This window comes from Brienomyrus brachyistius, chromosome 18 (genome assembly GCF_023856365.1).
Source record: "Brienomyrus brachyistius isolate T26 chromosome 18, BBRACH_0.4, whole genome shotgun sequence".
Classification (NCBI taxonomy): domain Eukaryota; kingdom Metazoa; phylum Chordata; class Actinopteri; order Osteoglossiformes; family Mormyridae; genus Brienomyrus; species Brienomyrus brachyistius.
Window position 1 is genome coordinate 14,806,366 of NC_064550.1, and position 18,577 is coordinate 14,824,942.

At 44.8% G+C, this 18,577-nt stretch overlaps 1 protein-coding gene across 1 annotated transcript in view; it reads left to right on the forward strand.

Moving 5' to 3' along the window:
- LOC125713165 (leucine-rich repeat-containing G-protein coupled receptor 6) overlaps positions 1–18,577 on the forward strand; it is a 75,049-nt gene that overhangs the window by 27,207 nt on the left and 29,265 nt on the right. The window contains exon 2 of the mRNA XM_048984106.1: positions 4,120–4,191. Within this exon, the coding sequence (XP_048840063.1) occupies positions 4,120–4,191 (72 nt within the window). The remainder of the gene's footprint in view (positions 1–4,119; positions 4,192–18,577) is intronic.

Here is an 18,577-nt window from a genome sequence, read left to right on the forward strand (position 1 = left end):
TGGCACTAAGGGTTACTAAGAGTTCTGGAGGAGCTCAACACTTGCTGGAGGCTGTGAGATCATGGTGTGTTTGATGATGCCACAGCAGGAGCAGATAAAGACAGAAAGAAATCAAGATGGGGGCTAGGGTACTGGATATTCGCTTCAGAGACGGAGTATGAAGCAAGCAGTCGAGAAAACTGTTTACCTGGTACAGGCAGAGGTGGATACTTCAGGTCCAGAAAGTAAATATCCAAACCAAGAATCCAGACCAACCAGTTGAATGTGAATCTTGGTCTGGATTTTTACTTTCTGGACCTGAACTATCCACTTCTGGGTACTGGTCTGCTGGGAGCAGAAGGTGCAAAAATGCTTACTGTCTGGGGCTCCTCTATGACTGGGTTTTTAAAGCACTGTTTTAGAGTTTTCAGTATATGGATTTTATGCGTCGGAAAGCTCAAAGTTCTCAAGATGATTGCTCTGCATGTGAAGCGCAGCATAAATTCAGATGAATGCTAAGTTCCCCTGTTTTGGAGACTCAACCAGCACTTCGAGGCCTGAACATATGAACGTTTGGGGGTCCTCAGGCTTCACCCTCATCCTTCTGCTGATTTCTGAATGACTTCATCCGTGGGTGGGGGCATTATGTAATTGTCCACCACAGACAATGCATTTATATCTGGCTGTATTTCACATTTTGGTAATACTCCGATGTTGCTATAGTGAGTCACAAAAAAACAGAGCGGCAATAGATGGATGTTCCTGCAGCGGACGTCATTCCCGCCTTATGAAGCCCCGCAGTCAGTGGTCATTATGGAATGAGCGCAGCCAAACCTCGAGGTTTGGGGAGAATGCATGCATTCGGAATGAGGGAAAAAAAATGCAGCTGTTCCTGAGTGTTTGCAGTCGAACTGCCCTTCAGTGTCGTCGGACATGTATTGTATTTTTAAAAAAGTATGAGAATGCTACACGACTACAAGGATACGATCATGATCCTACTGAAAATGACTTTGTGGATCGTTAGGTTGGATTTTAATATAGAAGCATAACTGCTCCAAACTATCTCTCTTTTAAACGACGAACACGGCTGTATAACATAAAGAGCCCCTTTCAGTTCTATTTTTGGTCACTGGCTGGTTTTTTGGTTCAGTTACACTTTTGACACTTGAGTCGGACGATGTCCAGGTGTGGTCTGACCTGCACTTGGGCTGTTTTCTCATTGGCTGAAGCCCAGGCAGATGTCATTGACTTCTGAAATTCTGAAAGATTTCAGTAAATATTTGCGATATACAGCGCAAAAGTCTCAACTAGCCAAAGAAAATTATGTTTAAATGATTTTCATGTTGGTGTAAAACTATGATATTATGTCTGTCAAAGTTTCTCAGCTTAGTCATTTCAAAACCTCTGCTAAAGTCACCCCAGTGTTTACACCAGTCATCGAACACACCCATGCATTTTTGACTATTACCTTGTCCAGCTAATCAATACCTCTTTTAAAAAGAATTAAATTCATTAATTATGTCAGCTACTGGCGAAATTTCACAGATACATGGAAAGGCTGAAGTGGCGTTCACCCCGTCCAACTAGATATCCAACTGCTTTGCATATGAACAGATGCAGGATGCACACCTGCTTCATTCCGATTCATGGAGGACATTCCCAAAATAGTCCCTCAACTCCTCTGTTCCCTATCCCCCACACCCACCCCGCTGCATGCGTTCCCACCCTGGCAGTGAATGAATTCTCAGCCGGGTCGCGCCATTCCTATTCCTCGTCACCGTAAAGTTTTCCAGGGTCCGGCCGCAGCCAATTAGCATCGGGCCGTCACATTCGACAGGCTGACAATACAAATAAACAGCAGCACCTCAAAGTCCCTGTGCAAATGTGCCCCCGAATTTCCGTTTACGTTTTCTTGCCCGGTGGTCTGATTTCATGAGCAATTACCCACTTTTCTGGAACACGCTTTTGTTGAAAGCACGGGAAGAGTGAATGAGATCATTTTGCATATCCATTTCGTTATGAGGGACAGTGACCTTAGAAACTCAAATGTCCTTGACTTTTAAACAAAAACAATATTTTTTTTCCACATTTTATTTTCATCTGAATGCAGTTTTTTCATCTGCTTGGATGTTTTTATAGTCATTATATACAGGAATTAGGTCCCTGTTTTTTAGTTCAGCATCCTCATCAAACATTGAGAAGCTGGAGGCTTTTAAAGGCTTTATTAATTTAATCGCCATGCTCTAATTAAAGGCTGTGTTCTTTGTAACGCTGAGAAGACACACTCGCACTAAAGCATTTTTTTTCTAATTCCGCTAAATCTGGAAATTTGGTTTCCTATAATGTACTATGCAAAGCTTGTAAACAACACACGCACATTTCTTAAGAAGTCAAATCGCTGCAGAATAAATATTCATATCCATGCAGCGAATGAATTGACCTTCGCATGAATCAAAGGCACTGGTTCGGATTAGAGGATTTATGGCATTTGGCAAAAGATGTGATTTTCAATTAGAAACGGTAAAGTCTGAGATATAGATCAGCCATAAAAATATTGTACAGATGCGTGGTCATAGTCAGCATAGTCAGATAGTTCCATATTGGAAAGCACAGCCGCTCCGCACACGCACCCTGTTTCCGCATATACCCGCGCTGTCGTAAATCACGGCGTGCCCATCGGCCTTCACTTGCTGAGAGGGGGCGGAAATGCACCCAATTTGGGGGGAGGGAGGTCCAAAGCGACCAGCAGTAGAAAACCACCTGGATAGAAGGCCCAGGAAAGAAAGAGAGCAGGAGGAAATAACAGCTGGCACTCCGTGATTCAGTGCACCGAGTTCCTCCTTCTGTCTCCCTCAGAATCCGCAGGTGTGGGGCTTCTTTGATATCAGAAACCACATGTTTCATTTAAGAGGTCCTGGAACCCCCCCGGGAGACCTGTTTTATGTAAGTGGGGAGGGCGCAGGGAGGTTGTGGGGAACCGCAGAGGCTGGCCAGCACGGGGAGCCACAACCCCCCTTTCCCACAATGCAGCACGGCGGGTTGTGCCTGTGTACTTAAAGCGGGAAAAGCTTAGCGGGAATCGGAGGAGGCCGGTGACGGGGTCAGAGAGAAAAACGACGCCCATTTTGGACACGTCAACGTGGGGATACAGCACAGACCAGACTGGTGTGGACAGGGGGAGATTTACACCTATGGGTGTCTGTATATGTAAATGAAAATAAATATAATTCATTAGTTTATCTTTTTTTTCGAGAAATAAAAATCTATGGTTCTTCTGAAATGTTCCGCAGGGCTGACCTGGCCTGTGGTGATCGCCATTGTTAGACACTGAGATGGAATTTAGTTCTCATTGGTCGTAGTGCAAAGGAACAATAGTAGAGTATGCGTCGTGCGATGTGTCACTGCTGCTCTTCCTTGCGGCTTCAGTGGTGTTTAAAGAGCACAGGTAAGCTCTCTCAGTTCCTCCCGGCATCAGGGATGAGGGTGTATGGAAGCGTGACACCCCCGATCTTCAGCACCCTGAGCTTCTGTCTGTGGGCTGCAGAGGGTGTCCGCCCGGGCCAAGCTTTCACCGTTGGTTCTTTGCAGGCTTTCATGAGCACATGGTTCTTTGTCCATCTCCATAGATTAACACTGTTCCCAATGCAAGTCTAGATAATCTGCTGGCTTTTGGTCACAGACCTCAGTGTTTCAGGATTCAGGATTTAAGAATCGGGATTCATTTACGTTTTGTACATCAGTACATAGGAATCCTTACTCGCAGCAGCCAGTTAGTAACACGTGACAGGATTAGACAGCACAAAACATAGCAAAGACACTGACAAACATCATAGCAGGTATTTAGCTAGGAACTGCACAGGTACGTATTTATTGAAAGAGATGGCTGATACTCAAGATATGGCTAAATGAAGCATAAATATAGGAAATAAATATAAAATAAGTTAAAGATATGCCTAAAATTGGAAATTTGGTAAAGTATTTTAACCACTGTGACCCCTATGTCTCAGCAGTGGAAGTGCTAACCTGAAAACACGCCAAAACAAAAGGTTTTCTTGCAAACATTCGTTTTCACTGAAGATGAACCCCCACCCGAGCAGCATGGACTCACATGTCTACCCCCCCCTGCCCCCCTTCCCACAGGGACCTCAGCATGAACAACATCAGCGAGCTGCAGCCCGGCGCCTTTCAGAACCTTCACTTCCTGGCAGAATTGTGAGTACTTCACCTAAGGTCTGCCGCCGGCACAGACCCCCCCCCCTCCACCAAGCTTTGGCCCCCTTTTGGCCGCAAACAGTCACTACACAAAATTCTGAATAAACGTTATTATGGAGGTGCTGCAGCGGCATGTTCTGCTGACCAGCGCTGCTCACTAGCCATTTAGGTAGTTATTGAAACATCTGAATTGACTTTTTAAGTGGGACCCCAGAAATAGTAACCCCGCCCCTCACTGCCTGTTAGCCCCTCCCTCCCATGCTCATGGGTAGGCTTTTAGCATCAGGACGCTAACACAGAGGCTAACCTGTTGCCATAAGAAAAATGAGTTTTTTTGAATGGAAATGTTCACAGGGTTATTCTCAGAAGCCGTCGGACCTTCACTGGCCCGTCTTGTGTAGCAAAGCGAAAGGCAGAGTACCAGGAGGCCCTTTGACTAGCAGGCCAGGATCACCGGTGTGACCCAGTGCCACTTACCAGCATGGCAGTGTAGTACCGCTGAACCGATACTCAAGGCTCCCGCACATGCCACAGAAACACTTTCGCTGGCTTGTCACACGTGTCAAGCGTTTTTAATACCGGATGAGGCTTTTCAGGGCTGGTTACAGCACAAGCAGGAACATCAGAAATGCTTTGTACTGATCCAGAACCATATGAGTCACTTACATGTGGCCATTATCAGCCTGGATGCGGTGTTGTGTTAATCCGCGCATAGACGCGCAGCAAGGTGCGAATCCAGGCGTATGGAGTCACAGTGTGGTTTATGACCTTGCTGGGTGTACAATTATTTAGTCAACACATTCATCCAAAGCAGTGTACCTGCTTTAGAATGCAGGGTTAGTCGGTCCCTGGGGCATTTGCTGACCCTGTGATTTGAACCAGCAACCTTCCCCTCACAGTCACAGTGTTTTAACCTGTTGAACTCTACACCACCCTCCCTGCTTCGAACCGGATCAGGTGGTAGTGGGGGTGGGGGGGGTGGGGTTTAACGAACAGTGTTTACAGTCATCATGCAGACTTTCCTAAGATACAGAGAGTCCTAACATCTAAATGGGGGTTTGAAATGCCACAGGCAGCCTGAGCGGGAAAAACCACACAAGGCAGTGATTGGCCGTGGCTGAGATGGGGAGGGGCTTAATCATTTGGGGCCTCTGGGAAGTTGGGAGGGCGACCATAATATATTCAGGTAATGTCCAGGTTAAGTATAAACTTGTATTGTGTGTTCAGTGTCACTGTGACAGATATACTGGGGAATGATGAATATCTCAGAGGAATTACAGACTGAGGAACGGCATGGAGTGTCCTATGTAGGGAGCCAAGTTTATGATCCCCCCCCCCCCACCTGCATCCTGGACTCGCAGAACTGTCCTTCACTGTATTTCTCTGGGTGTGCAGGTGTAATTTAAGTCCGCAAACCGCAAAAGAATAAGTTAGCGAGAGCAGAATTCCTAAGACGTCCATGTCCTAAGCAGACATTTCAGCCAAGGCCTGTGATGTTCCACGTTGTGAAAATAATAAAGCAAATGGATAATTACAGAAAAATAAACCATAGACTGCTGTGTGAATTAAGGTCATTGGAGGATCTGACCAAACCTCCAGTTCTCCATGACTGCTGTTCTGTTCCAGTTCTGAAGCCTGATGATATAATTTTTGAACTGTTTTAAAATTCAGTTTTTTTTTTGTTTAGATATTTTCATAGACAGACATTATTCATTGCAAGTGCAAGGGCAATGCAGATGTTACATGACGCTGACCACTGGACCACATGACTAAATTCTTGAGGAGCTTTGTGTGATCTGTTTCCTGGATGAATCATTAGAGGATTTCTTGTATGTGACCCAGCTCAGAGTCTCTTGTGCTGAGGGTGAGCAGAAAGGGTGATGGGACAGTTTGCTAAGATGCATCTCTGATACACAGTCCTGAAGCCTCCCAAAGTGGGGTAGCCTGGTAGGGTAGCCGTCCTGCTTGTCCTTGAGCTTGGCCCCCAGCTGAGTGGTGCTCCGAGCACTGGAGAACATGTTCCTGACTTGGAGCGCATAGAGATCAGTGCATCATCGACCTTCACGTGTGCAAACTGCAGAGGGTCCAGGTGGCAGCATGTTATTTATCCCGATCACTTTTGTAGTGAAGGTCACCAGTTGGATGAACATTGATAGTGATAGTCTTAGAAATGGCTTGGATAAGCCATTTCAAATCACACACTATGTGAAAATATTTACTTTGAAAACCTAATTAAATAACTCACCCTGTGACATACACACGGATGTTTGAATTGATCTGGTACCAGCGCAAATTGACCGTGAAGAAGGAATTATTTGAAGAGACCATAACGAAACAGTATGCAATCATCATCATTCATCCTTAATTTATTTACACATGTATTTTTTTTGCGAAGAAAACGCCACACAAGAGCTGTGGAGACCTTGTTAAGGTTCCCCTGCTTCCCGCAGATTGTTGACTGCAGCTGCATGTTGTATGCGGTAGCAAACACGCTCTTAACGAACATATTCCATTGCATCCAAGCACCAAAACAGTCTGTCTCAGTAACACATCGTGAAAATTGAAAAGAAGGATTACTGCATGTTTCCGGACCCGAGCCCTGGAAGATGGAACCGGGCTGAGTGACGTAACGGAAAACTGGAACAGATACGTCGATGGGAGGGAAATGGCTATTGTCAAAAAACACGAGAAGAAAGGGAAGCCCTTGAACACTCCACATGCTTTCTGAACAGGCAGAAAAGATGGACATCTAAAAACTAAGACCCAAGACATAGACGCCACAAGGAAATGAAAACAAGGCTTGACATTGTGTTTGGCCGTGAGATGTGCGTTTAGTCTGACTGGGAAACTTGTTCGGAGAGTCCACAAAACACGACGGAGTTTGCGGTAAAGTGGGGAAGCCTTTGATCGTAGATGACTGTCAAGCCAATGTTGTGCAAAGTCTGCTTCCCTCAGCTTCCTGCCGCAAAGAATCGGCCACCAAACAGACAGATCCCTCTGACACATCCTGACTGTAAGGCAGTGCATCAGACAGAGGTGATTATGATGAATAGCTTTCAAACCCTGATGATCTCTTGCAGTTTGTGATCCGAACATCAATAGAATTATTTTACGGTGGATGGTCTCCCTTTGGTGGTCTGCCAGAGTGATTTCTGACAGAAGTACAGGTCAACTCCTGTGTTTGATGGGAAGGATGTCAAGGGGCGTTGCGCGGGGGCTCACATTTACTTTTATTTTTTCAACCCCCCCCCCCCCCCCCCCCCAAAAAATGATTACGACCGTTAATGAGGAACCGCACTGCAATTCTACATCAAAAGAACATCGCGGAACAGGTCGGAACGTGAAAAAAACAAGTCCAATTGCATTTAATACAGTCCGTATGAGGAGCGGAAAGGAAAAATGGGCCTGCAGATGCAGATGAAAAATTACAGGCTCCGCCGGAGGAGGAACAGCTGAGTAAATGAATAACAGAGACAAGGTGGCCAAGGAAGGTAAAATACAGTGCAGGGTAAACATTGATTTTCACAGAATGCTTCATTGATTCCTCAGGACCATCACTGCCATGTTTTATTTTCCCTGGATATTCAGATTCAAAGCTTTTTTTTTGCTGAATCTATGACAACCCAAATGCAAACACAGGTAAACCGCAGCCTTGAGTTTGCACTCTTTTGTACTCAGTCTTTGACAGCATGAGAGTATTTTGTTTGGAAGGACATCAATGGCTTTGATAAATCTGGACCCTGGTACTTAATGGATTTTGCAATATTCTATGCATTATTCCTGTCTCTGACTAAAGGAGAATTATTTTTTCAAGGATCTTTATTGTGCGACTACAATTTTTTTTTGCAATCGATATCTGTATTAATTGGTTAAGTCAAATCCAAGTGCTATTATTTATGGACTTTAGCGACTTTGTTGTGACATGATATGTGTTTTAAAATACTTAATCAAGGGGTAATTTATTTGTCCTTATTCACAGTATGGTTGGCCTTCGAATGAGGGAACGATGCTTCCAGACCACACGCTGGGACACAGTCGCGGTCATTTCGCGGAAAACGAACAAGATGAGAAATGGATGTGCTAGGAGGCTGGTAAAGCGCTAAGCTACTCCACCAAGCATTAGCACTCGTTTGAGAGCTATATGAATGTCACTATAAGTCGTGGGTTCAGCTCAAGGTGGATGGATCCTCTTCTGAATTATTAGCAATGAATGGGGGCAGATTCATTGTTCAGCATTTGTGGAGAATCCCAAACCCCACCAACTAACTTCCCGCTTCCTTTATAGCTATTTTCATCCAATGAAACTTCTTCACATTCAACTAAGATTCACTGCTGGATAAATCTCAAACAGCAGATTCCCAACAATATTAATAGGTAAATAAATAGATAATGTATCTGTAAATTGATCAATTTCTGCAAGAACCTTATAGCTACCAAACCAAAGATGACTTTTTTTTTTTTATTTATCTCCTTACAAATAAGGTCTGATGACTGATTTGACTGAGCTGTAATAAGGAGGTGTCTTCGGAAGGGTGATGTAGAGAGTTGGTGAAAGTCGTTAGCCAGGGGGTGTGTGTGTGTGTGTGGGGGGGGGGGGGGTTGGTAACAATAAAATGTGCCGACTAGATTGATTCCCCCACACCCCCCATCCCCATTACATGCGGTGACAACATGCCGCTTATCGTCCAACTTACAGTAGAACTGCTCAAAGTACACATGCAAAATTGATAGAATTTCTGTGGAAACTCATAATCCTGAATATGACAAGCAGTAAAGGAAATGATCCTATTGGTAAAAAACATTACGGGAGCTACTCATTGGCTCCCTGAGAGCTCCTAGGAGGTGACATGTTGGCCGCCACTGACCTACCATGTTCAGTGTCTGCTGATGACCAGGCTTGTCCTCCTTGATGACCAGGCCACAGATTCTCTGACTGTAAAGTGTATGGAAGCCCCGCTTTAGATGGACCAACATCCACGATATCTCTATGATCATCTATGATCATCTACAGTATGTACGTCCAATGATGGATGACCAGCGTCTTTTCATGACCAGGGTTGCGGACCGAGCTGGTGATTACATCTCGAGGACGCAGGCCCACGGCCGGATAAAGAAAAGCAGCTGAGATCTCGCTGCTGATTTGTTTTTCCAGCCTGATGTTCGCTTATTAGAGGCTGGAGGTACTTGGTTATGGGTAATGGGTGGTGAATTGGCTCATTTTAGAATGGTTACCTCCTTATTTGAAGGTCATTAATCAGCGGCAATGACAGCTGGGTGGTCAGCCCTGTGTCTGGGTCTAACATAAATTACCGGCCCGTGTTTGTGTAACTGATACCGATTTATTTTGTTGTGTGGGAAAAGCAGGACTTTTTTGCAAAAACGGAGCTTGGTTTGGACCATTACTTAAACTCCAGTCATAGACTGGAGAGCTGCTTTTTTCATTGTCATCTTTAGGGGGCAGTGTGGAGCAGCGAGTTCAGACACATTACCTGCGATCAGGTTACTGTTTTGATCCCATGGGTAGAAGAGTGATTTTCCCGTTGGGCTCTTGACCCTACATTCTCAGTTGTGCATTGCTTTGGAGAAGTATTCAACAGTTCAAGCATTCACTTCAACAAGTATCTGCTAAGTGACTGACCAGCGTCTTTGGCGTGGAGTCATACAGGACCATCTGGGTCCCAAAGCATCCCTTAGAAATGTTGGCATTTCAGAGAGAGGACTGCCTTCATGGTGGCGTCTTCCATGCTTTCCCCTTAAATTCCACAGAAAAGAAGCCTGGAGCTCAGGGAGATTGAATGCAGCAAGGCACTGCTGGTCCATGATTAGCAGGAGCTGTTTGAGAAGATCGACAGTGTACCCTGAACCTGAAGCTTACTCCCATGTAATCTCCATTGTAGGTTCATGTTTTTTCATGTAGGAGCCATTTACCATTTCAGCAGGCAGTTTTATCCGTGTCGTATGTTTTATGAAAGCAGGGTTAGGCAGACTCTGGAGCAATTGGGGATTAAGGGCCTTGTTCAAGAGCCCAATGGTGACAATCACACACCTCCCCAAGAATGCAAGCATGTTTCCACTCGGCCAAACCAGATGAGGAAAAGGTCCCACTCGCTTTAAACGTCTGCTCTGAATTGTCTGGTGCGTACCTTTTTATTACACCCCAAAAGCAGAGGAGAACTCTTTCGTCTCCCGTGCAGCCGTCTTGGATGAAAGAAGCTGGCTCCCCCATACTTTGATGTGTGACATTTTTATGTGCAGAGAGCGCCCCTTTGTACACCTTCAGCGTGACACTAATAAAGATGGTCTACAGGAATAATGAATTGTTGCGAGACAGTTTCAAAGATTCAGAAGTTCCTTTGAACCCTCTGAACATATTCTGCAATAAAGACAAAAATTATTACTTTCACAATTCCAGCTCAAACCTCAGACAATGTTTTTTTTTCCCCGAGATCTAACTTTTTGCATTTCACTTTTGATGTTGGTCATATTTTCTGACTTTTCATTGGCTTTTAACTCACAGTATGTATGTAGTATTGATGTGTATAGTACATTTAGTGTATTATGAATTATACTTTCCTTCGATTTACAGCAATACATCAAACACCTTATTGGATATTTACAATTTTGAAAGATGTTACGTCAGCATCCTGATTGGTCTGTGGCGCACAGGCATTACAGTTCTGACGCTTTATGAAGCAAATGTAATTTTTCAAAGCCAGTGCAATAAAAAAAAATAACAAATTAGTCCAATCTTGAGCAGAATTGCAAAAACAAACTGCAGTACATCACATAAACCCACAGGTTGCGAAGCTAACATTTGGAATTTTGGACTGTTGAGATGTGGGTGTAAATCAAGTTTGCGTGCAAAAAATGAGTTTCGATTTTTCAGTTAGCTAAACTCAAAAGTAACGAGAAATAGGAAAGTGTGAACTGCAGTCTCAGATGCTGGCCTGGCAGTGTGTGTATGGTTATCTATACAGCTACAAGGGTTATATTCATTATACTTAAATATGTTGGTGTTTGCCTGTCAACGTCTGAATTCGTTCACCATCACCTCTGGCGTGTCGCTGGGACGCTGGCTGCCACTCCTGGCCGGGCCGACATCTCCACTTCCTGTTTCGTCTTTCTGTAAGCGGGTGCTTTGTTTTTGTTTCTTCACGCCCTAATTATTCAGCGCGGTGTTTATTTGACTATGGGGGACTGCGAATGACTGACTCATACCTCCTGGGTACAGCTGGCAGTGAAGGCCGGCTGAGGAGGACGGTAGCCGTTTCACTGCCAAAGCACGCGGCATAAACGACGTCAAGAAAGCGAGAAGCAGGGAGATGCCGACACGCCTCACGTGAGGGGACACGGCTGGGCAGTGCGGGGTGTCCAGGGCTACCTGTCGCTTGTAAACATACTTTTACCCAAACTACAGAAGGAGTGCGGTGTATTACCCACGCTACATCGATCCCTGTGCTCCAGGGCTGTGGCTCAGCAGGTCAGGTTGTTGTGATTGGAAGGTTGCCAATTTAAATCCCAGCAGAGTGATGTCATTGCTGGGTCCCTGATCAAGGCCCTTATTCCCCAATTGCCCTGCTTTCTCAGAGATGTATAAAATCATCTGCTAGATAAACGTAACATGCTTCAATGGCTGAGAACCAAAATGGCAGCTGACACCCTAAGAGGGATGTTGTCACGACGACATGAGTCTGTCCCGGTAACAGCTGTGATGACCAATGTGGCTGAGTAAACATGGCTAGAAGAGAGACATTCCTTTGAAGTTCCCCTGTACCCAATCGCTGGGAATTTCTTTAAAAATCAACCTGGGAGTTTCAGCCAAGGATCATGGGAAGAGCAGGAGTTGCATCAACGGCCCATATGGAGCAAATTAGCCCGACGCTCTCAGTGCCGGCTGGCCAACTGCCAATCCCTGCTTGGTAATTTGTAACATGTCATGTCCAATGGGGCGACCCACGGGGGATCACATGGCCACGTGTCCAATGGGGCGACCCGTGGGGGGGGTCCACATGCGTCACAACTGAGGATTGGGCTGCCACAGAGGGAACTCGCTACTTGCGAAGATGTTCCAGTGTCCTGGATTTGGGATCAGGTTTTTTTTTTTTGCACACGATTAGGAGGAGAAGAAGATGATGCGGCAAAGAAACTTAGATGGTGGTGTGGAACAGGCGTGATGAAAGACTTTATCATATTTAACACTGAAGTGTCCCCTTGAATATCCGGGGTTTGCTCCAGAATGCCTGTATTGCAAAAGCATTTCAGACTAGTTGGTTTTCCCATTGGGACGCACAGTCTGGAACTGAAGTGTGACGGTTGCTAGCCTGTTTATACCACCATGACACGGTAACCTGCAAGTGACCATGGCGAGGCATCGGGCAGACGTCAGCAGCTAGATGGTATGGGAGAGGCGGTGATCTCCCATCTTCTCTCAAGCCAGGCGGATGGCATGTGGTGGAGATGAATCCCAAGGCAGATGGGGAATGTCTCTGCCTAGCAACCGCTAACAAGGCTACGGGAACTCGCTGATTCCACCTGGATGCGACTCCCGATTTCCATCTCTGCCCCCGCCCCCCCTCCCAGGATCGGTTATCAGCCCCCCCCCCCACCTTTTGCGTCAGCGGTTCCCGCAGGTTTGAGGTGATAAGGACCTGTCAGACTCCCTAGCCTTCAAAGCGTGGGATGTCCTTCTCTCCAGAGAGGGACAGGAACATTCTATTTCATCATTTGCTGAATAAACGCCAGCCAATATCACGTCTTTATGAATTACTTTATCTTTTGTATTGTTTCATTCAGAAAGACAAGACACATTTCTATTGTTTGAAATCATTACGCACTAACCCCAAGGGTACAACAGAAAGGTCCCCCACTGGGACTGAACCTTCCACTTACAGGCCCAACCTAGCAGCCATTTTGACTTACATTCTACATCTTCAGTCATCTTGCCACTGGTCTAAGTGACACAATCCATTGATATCAGGCAAATGAACACAGATAGCACAGGACATTTTAAGCAATTTTTATGGCAAATCTGTGCATTACATATGTGTAAGCTAAATACGCCTACATGTCTATAAATTACTGAAGAAATAGATCTTTCATTGAAGTATGAAATATTCACCAGTTCAAGCATCACTTCAACAGGCACAAAAAGCAGTACCACCAGCATACTTCAAATATAAGCAATAGACAATCTACATTTAAATCTACATTTAAAATGTCCATTGAGGCCTTTGATTTGACTGCAAAATACCTAGGAAGTCAGTTTTTAAGTGTCATACTATTGACAATGATCTTCTCTGCAGTCTAAACCGCAAGTTAAAGTATCTACAGCTTTTTGAAGTAAAACATTTTTTTTTCACGTCCTGTCATGTCTGTCTGTCAGTCTGTAATCTTGTTTTTCATGTCTGTCTGTCTCTTTGTATTTTGGTTTAGGTATTAGTATTATGGGGTAGGTGCAGAATGGCTTCACCTAATGCATTTCAATGGAAAATAAAAATGAGGGTGCAGGATTAATAACATTAAAAAAAATCCATGATGACATGCTCTTAGTTTATTGCAGTTTTGGTAGGGCCCACCTCCGCCTTGCTCTGATTGGTGCTCCCAGTTATAGGGACAAATTAGAAGGCCTATAAAGGTGAAGTAGGGTCCAATAGAATGTGCTGTACCTGTTTTTAGCATAGACTAGAGAAATGTTTTGATAAATGTGAACAGACCTGGGCTGAAATCCGTGCAGCCCTGCCCAGGGGACATTTGTGATCCCTGTCATTATTGCTTAATTTAATGCTTCAGATCACAAAGCCAGGTTCAATGCAAGAGATCAAGTTGTTACAATACAGCCCTGGGCCAGTGTTTTACTCACTAAGATAAATGACCTTTAATAAAGAAGTGTTGTAGGAGAAACGCTTGGTCATAACTTATGGCAATTGGAGCTACTATGGGGGTGGGGGACAGGGGCGTCCGGATAACATTCCCAATGAAAGGGTACAGCTGCTGTTTGTACAATCTGGCGGTCTGCAGGCACATCCGCTATCAAAGGTGTCTCTCATATTTGTTTCCTGGTCTGATGCATACCTTCAATTAGACCACAAGTAACACCCCCCCCCCCCCAGCAGTTTGAACATTCAGCCAGAAAACTAGCTGTTTACATGAACGGTGACAGGATGACAGTTTGAACTGCTAACAACAGAGGGCGCTTCCTTATAAACACGCCTTCAGTAGTAACCTGAGGTTCGGCGTGAACGAAACAGAGGCGACAGGAGGGGAAGTGAGGAGGACGGTGAACGTTTCAGCCGCTGTGTTGGGGGCCTGCTTCTCATTGAGCGTCTCTTGGGCGCCCGTTTCCTTTCAGCTCCGCTGTGAAGGTCAGAGTGTATTTTAATCAATAGCTAACGAACTGCAGAAGAATTCCGCGCACATTATAATCAGGTACGGAAACAGTGACCGTGCACCTGGGCAGTGTGGGGTAATTAAAAACCATATCTTGTCTCTCACATATTTTTGCCAGATGCCAGATTCCACCTTGGGCTGACTTTCAACAAAACAGACCACACTGTAACAACTTCCATGCACTGTCCGTTAATGAAAACCCGACCCACCAAAACGAAGGAATACTAAAAGCACAGTTCTCCGCCGGGGCTTCTAGTATGTTTTAGGGCACCCAGAAAATTTTGATCAGGATGTTTGGGTCATTTTGGGGGTCCAGCTCAGGTTTAGCAGCAGGGCGAGAGCAAACGGAAGTTCCACACTTTCGATCAGGCTTCGTTTTTCGTCAGACTCCTGAAGGTTGACGTGAGAAGGTTGTAGGGGTGACTAAACTGTGATATTACTTTTTTTGCTTTTGGTGGAGTATTTTCCTTATAATATGCAGGGGGTTGGGCAGCCAGGCGACCTTGGACCCCCCCAGTGGTTTTCTTTCTACCTGCTCATGACTTCTTGGTTCCTCTCCTCCACTGTCTTCTGGAAGGCTTTCTTCCCTTTTTCCTTTCATACCTGTTTCATGCACCACGCAGTAAAAACGACGTCATAATGCATTGCCACACAATGCTGTGCCTCGGGCCGACTGTGCTGTAAAAGGCACTATATAAAAATAAACCGAACTGAATTATTGTGAACAGGCAACCGTGAAGACACCCCCCCCCCAGCAGACTCAGCGCCCCCACACCCTGGTATGGTCCGTCGACACAGTCACGGTGGGTAAACGGCAACATGAAATTCACACCCTGGCTCATGTCGCAGATAAGCCCTCTTTATTCTCTGAGATGTTTTATCACTCCACAATCTCCAATAAACCCAAGGCTGAGATTTGGGGTGGGGGGGGGGGGGGGCAAGGAGTCTGGAGTCACCCATCCTTATCTGATACTATCTGCCTAACCGATTATCTTTCTCTTTTTTCTTTCTCTTTTTCTAAGAGAAAACATGTGTTGCAATCAACTGCTGTTTTCTGTGCCTCGTTCCGCTCCCATTTTCCATGAGCTCAGTTATCCGGGTCGTTCCCAGCCTCAAGTCTGGCTGACCCCAGCACTCCACTCTCCCGTCGCCCGCTTGTCCGACGGCATCATTGCTGACGTCTCTCGCAGATCCGTCCACCCCACTCTGCTGTGCTTGGGTCACCATCTCCCCCAGAGTTGAAAACGACCGGCGAAATATTCTCATAACTGGGGTCAGCCTCGAATCACTGACAAAGGGTATTTTAAAAGCACTGGAGCAGAATCACTCAAAAAAATGCAGCTGGTCAGTCTCTCCTTTAACTCTCACAAGCTCACAGCATTAAGTTAATGTGACACATGCCTGGGGTTCTTTGAAAAACGACTATATATGTATTTTCATTACCCACACACTATATATTCATGCTTTCATTAACTACACACCGTGCAAGTCACAGTATTTTTCTGAAATTCCTGAATTAGAAACATGCTTGATTTTGATGTGAAACAAATCCATTGTTCTTAGAATCGTCCTACATGACTTCCTTTACAACACAGCCCTTAAGTGCCACTATACCATTTATTGGTTCTTTCTGACTTCGGAGGGTAAGGAACCGATTATCTCTGTCGTTTGTTGGTGAAGTTTACAGAACATCATTCTGCTCTCTTTGCTTCCCCTTTGCTTTAGTACATTGTACTCGTGCTCCGTATTTTTTACCGAATCCCAGAAACTGCATCTCCACACTCGATGGGTCCATTTAAAAATGTTTAACGAGCTGATTAGACTACGACCATATGCGAACACGGAACAGGCAGCTGCACTCGATTACGGCAAAGCGGTTTCTTTTTAAGACACAGTGCAGCAGATTTAGCTTTAGCTGAAGTCAGTTTCCGCTTTATACGCATGTAAGGAAGAGTGCTCAAGAGAGGAAGACCAACAGGAGAAACCGACAAAACGTTCATTGCGGTAGAGCAAACCCTTAAAAAGATGCTTCTGGACTGCTGAGAGCCTGAACTTCTGGTTATCATCCTAGCAGATGTAGGTACAGGAGGGAGTATAGATTCCCCACAGTGGAGCTTATCAAGATGCTCTCCGCCCCCCCGTTAGGGATAAAATCATTCCACCACAAACAACCTTAATTTAAAAGAATGTATGATTAAGCTTTATGGTACTTTGGCTGCCAATGGTGCGATTAATGAAAGTAAGATGGCCGACACAGAGTGCCTTAATGCTAACCATTCCCGAAGGCTGCGAGTCCCCATTCCGAGCGAAGGTCCAGGGGGCTGTGCTACAGTCACGGATGTTGGAGCTGTGTCTCCCCTGTGGGCCTAAGCCTGACTGTGGTGACAAGCTCAGTGGTTGTCTTTATATCTCTCTCTTATTGGCTATTATCGTGTAGACATGATCACATGGTCCACTTACACTGAAGTGGGGGTCAACACAAAAGCACAGAGGCCCGAAAGGTAAAACCTGGGACCCCATGTCTCTGTATATGACCTGTCAGCCTGCAGGGTGTGATGCAGTCGATCCGCCTGCCCTTGATGGTTATTTACACACCTTAAAAGAAGATAAACACAGTGAAACATTGCATTATTATTTCTGGCTGTTACTCCAAAAGGATTTTACTGAGAATAATTTCTCTCCATTTTCCGTACTATAACCCACATCTGGTGCAAATGTGGTGCAAGTAAACACATTGAAAAAAGGTATTTAAAAAATTATTGCCATTATTACATTTTAAAATTTTCATTCCTGGCATATGTTCCGCTTGCTCCAACACACCTTTGAAACAGAACAGTGATTGAGTTATTTTTTAGGAGCTGCACAAGCTCAAAGACACAAAGATTACTTCAGACCGCTCTCTTTAATTTGTGCTCTTGATACATTTTTGGAAAATCAAACCCATAATTAAAATAATAATAATAATAATAAAAAATTAAAGGTGTTCTGGGTTTTCTTTACTCTTTGATATTGAAACCCCCCAATTTTTAAGAATCTGATTCAACAACTTGAAACCTAGAAAAAAAAGAAAAGTATATTGAAGAGGAAATGAAACATTTTTCCCCCATGGGAATCATCCGTGTGAGCCGCTCTTCATTTATCCAAGGACATCTGAAATTCCATGTGTTTTAAGTTTGTTTACGCATTTTTGGACTGGAAAAAAATATTTAAGGTATATGAGTAATGCTTTTTTTTTCCCACTTGTGTTATTGCTGTAATCAAGATAATATTGAGTTAAGAGTATATTTAAAACTCTTTGATTAAAATATCTACATGGATGCACAAAGTCTAAACTATAATGAACTGGAAAACAAAGTCTACCAGCCATGTGAGTCCAGTGACAGCCACAGGCTGTTGAAACCAAATTCACTATGCAACTTTCTTCACTTATTAATCTGGCCGCCTTAGCGCAATTTTAAAAAATTGTTGCATTCATGCTGAGATATGATCCATTTAGTGAATAAATAAAACGCTTTGACAGGAAAGAGCACCTAACTTGTAATCTTGTAATTGAGTGTCCTGAAGAAGATTTACTTTGTTCCTTTAGAACACAGTTCAGTTTCCCTCCAAAATGACTCACTGGTTGGTCACAGTGGGAATGTAGTCCAGTTTTGTCAGTCAACACTCTGGGCATTTTGGCAGTGCCTGAGCAGCCTGATCTCTGAGCGATTCATTCAACACCCATGTCAGAGCATCACTATCCCTCTCTCAAGGTGAATCATCAAACCAGCAGGACTTGAGGGCCCGACACCTCAGAGGAAGGCTGTGCGATCGATCCCTGCCAAAGGTCTTCCTGGAAAAGGGAGCCGACAGTCTGTGGTCTGGCATGGAGAGGCGGTCTCACACTCCATCCTTAAGGGGCAAGGGCTGGTGTGTGGTGTGTTGCTCAGTGAGTTAGGCCTCAGCATTTGTGAGTGGAAGGTTGTTGGTTCAAATCTCAGCCGTGGGCCAATTTCCAAAT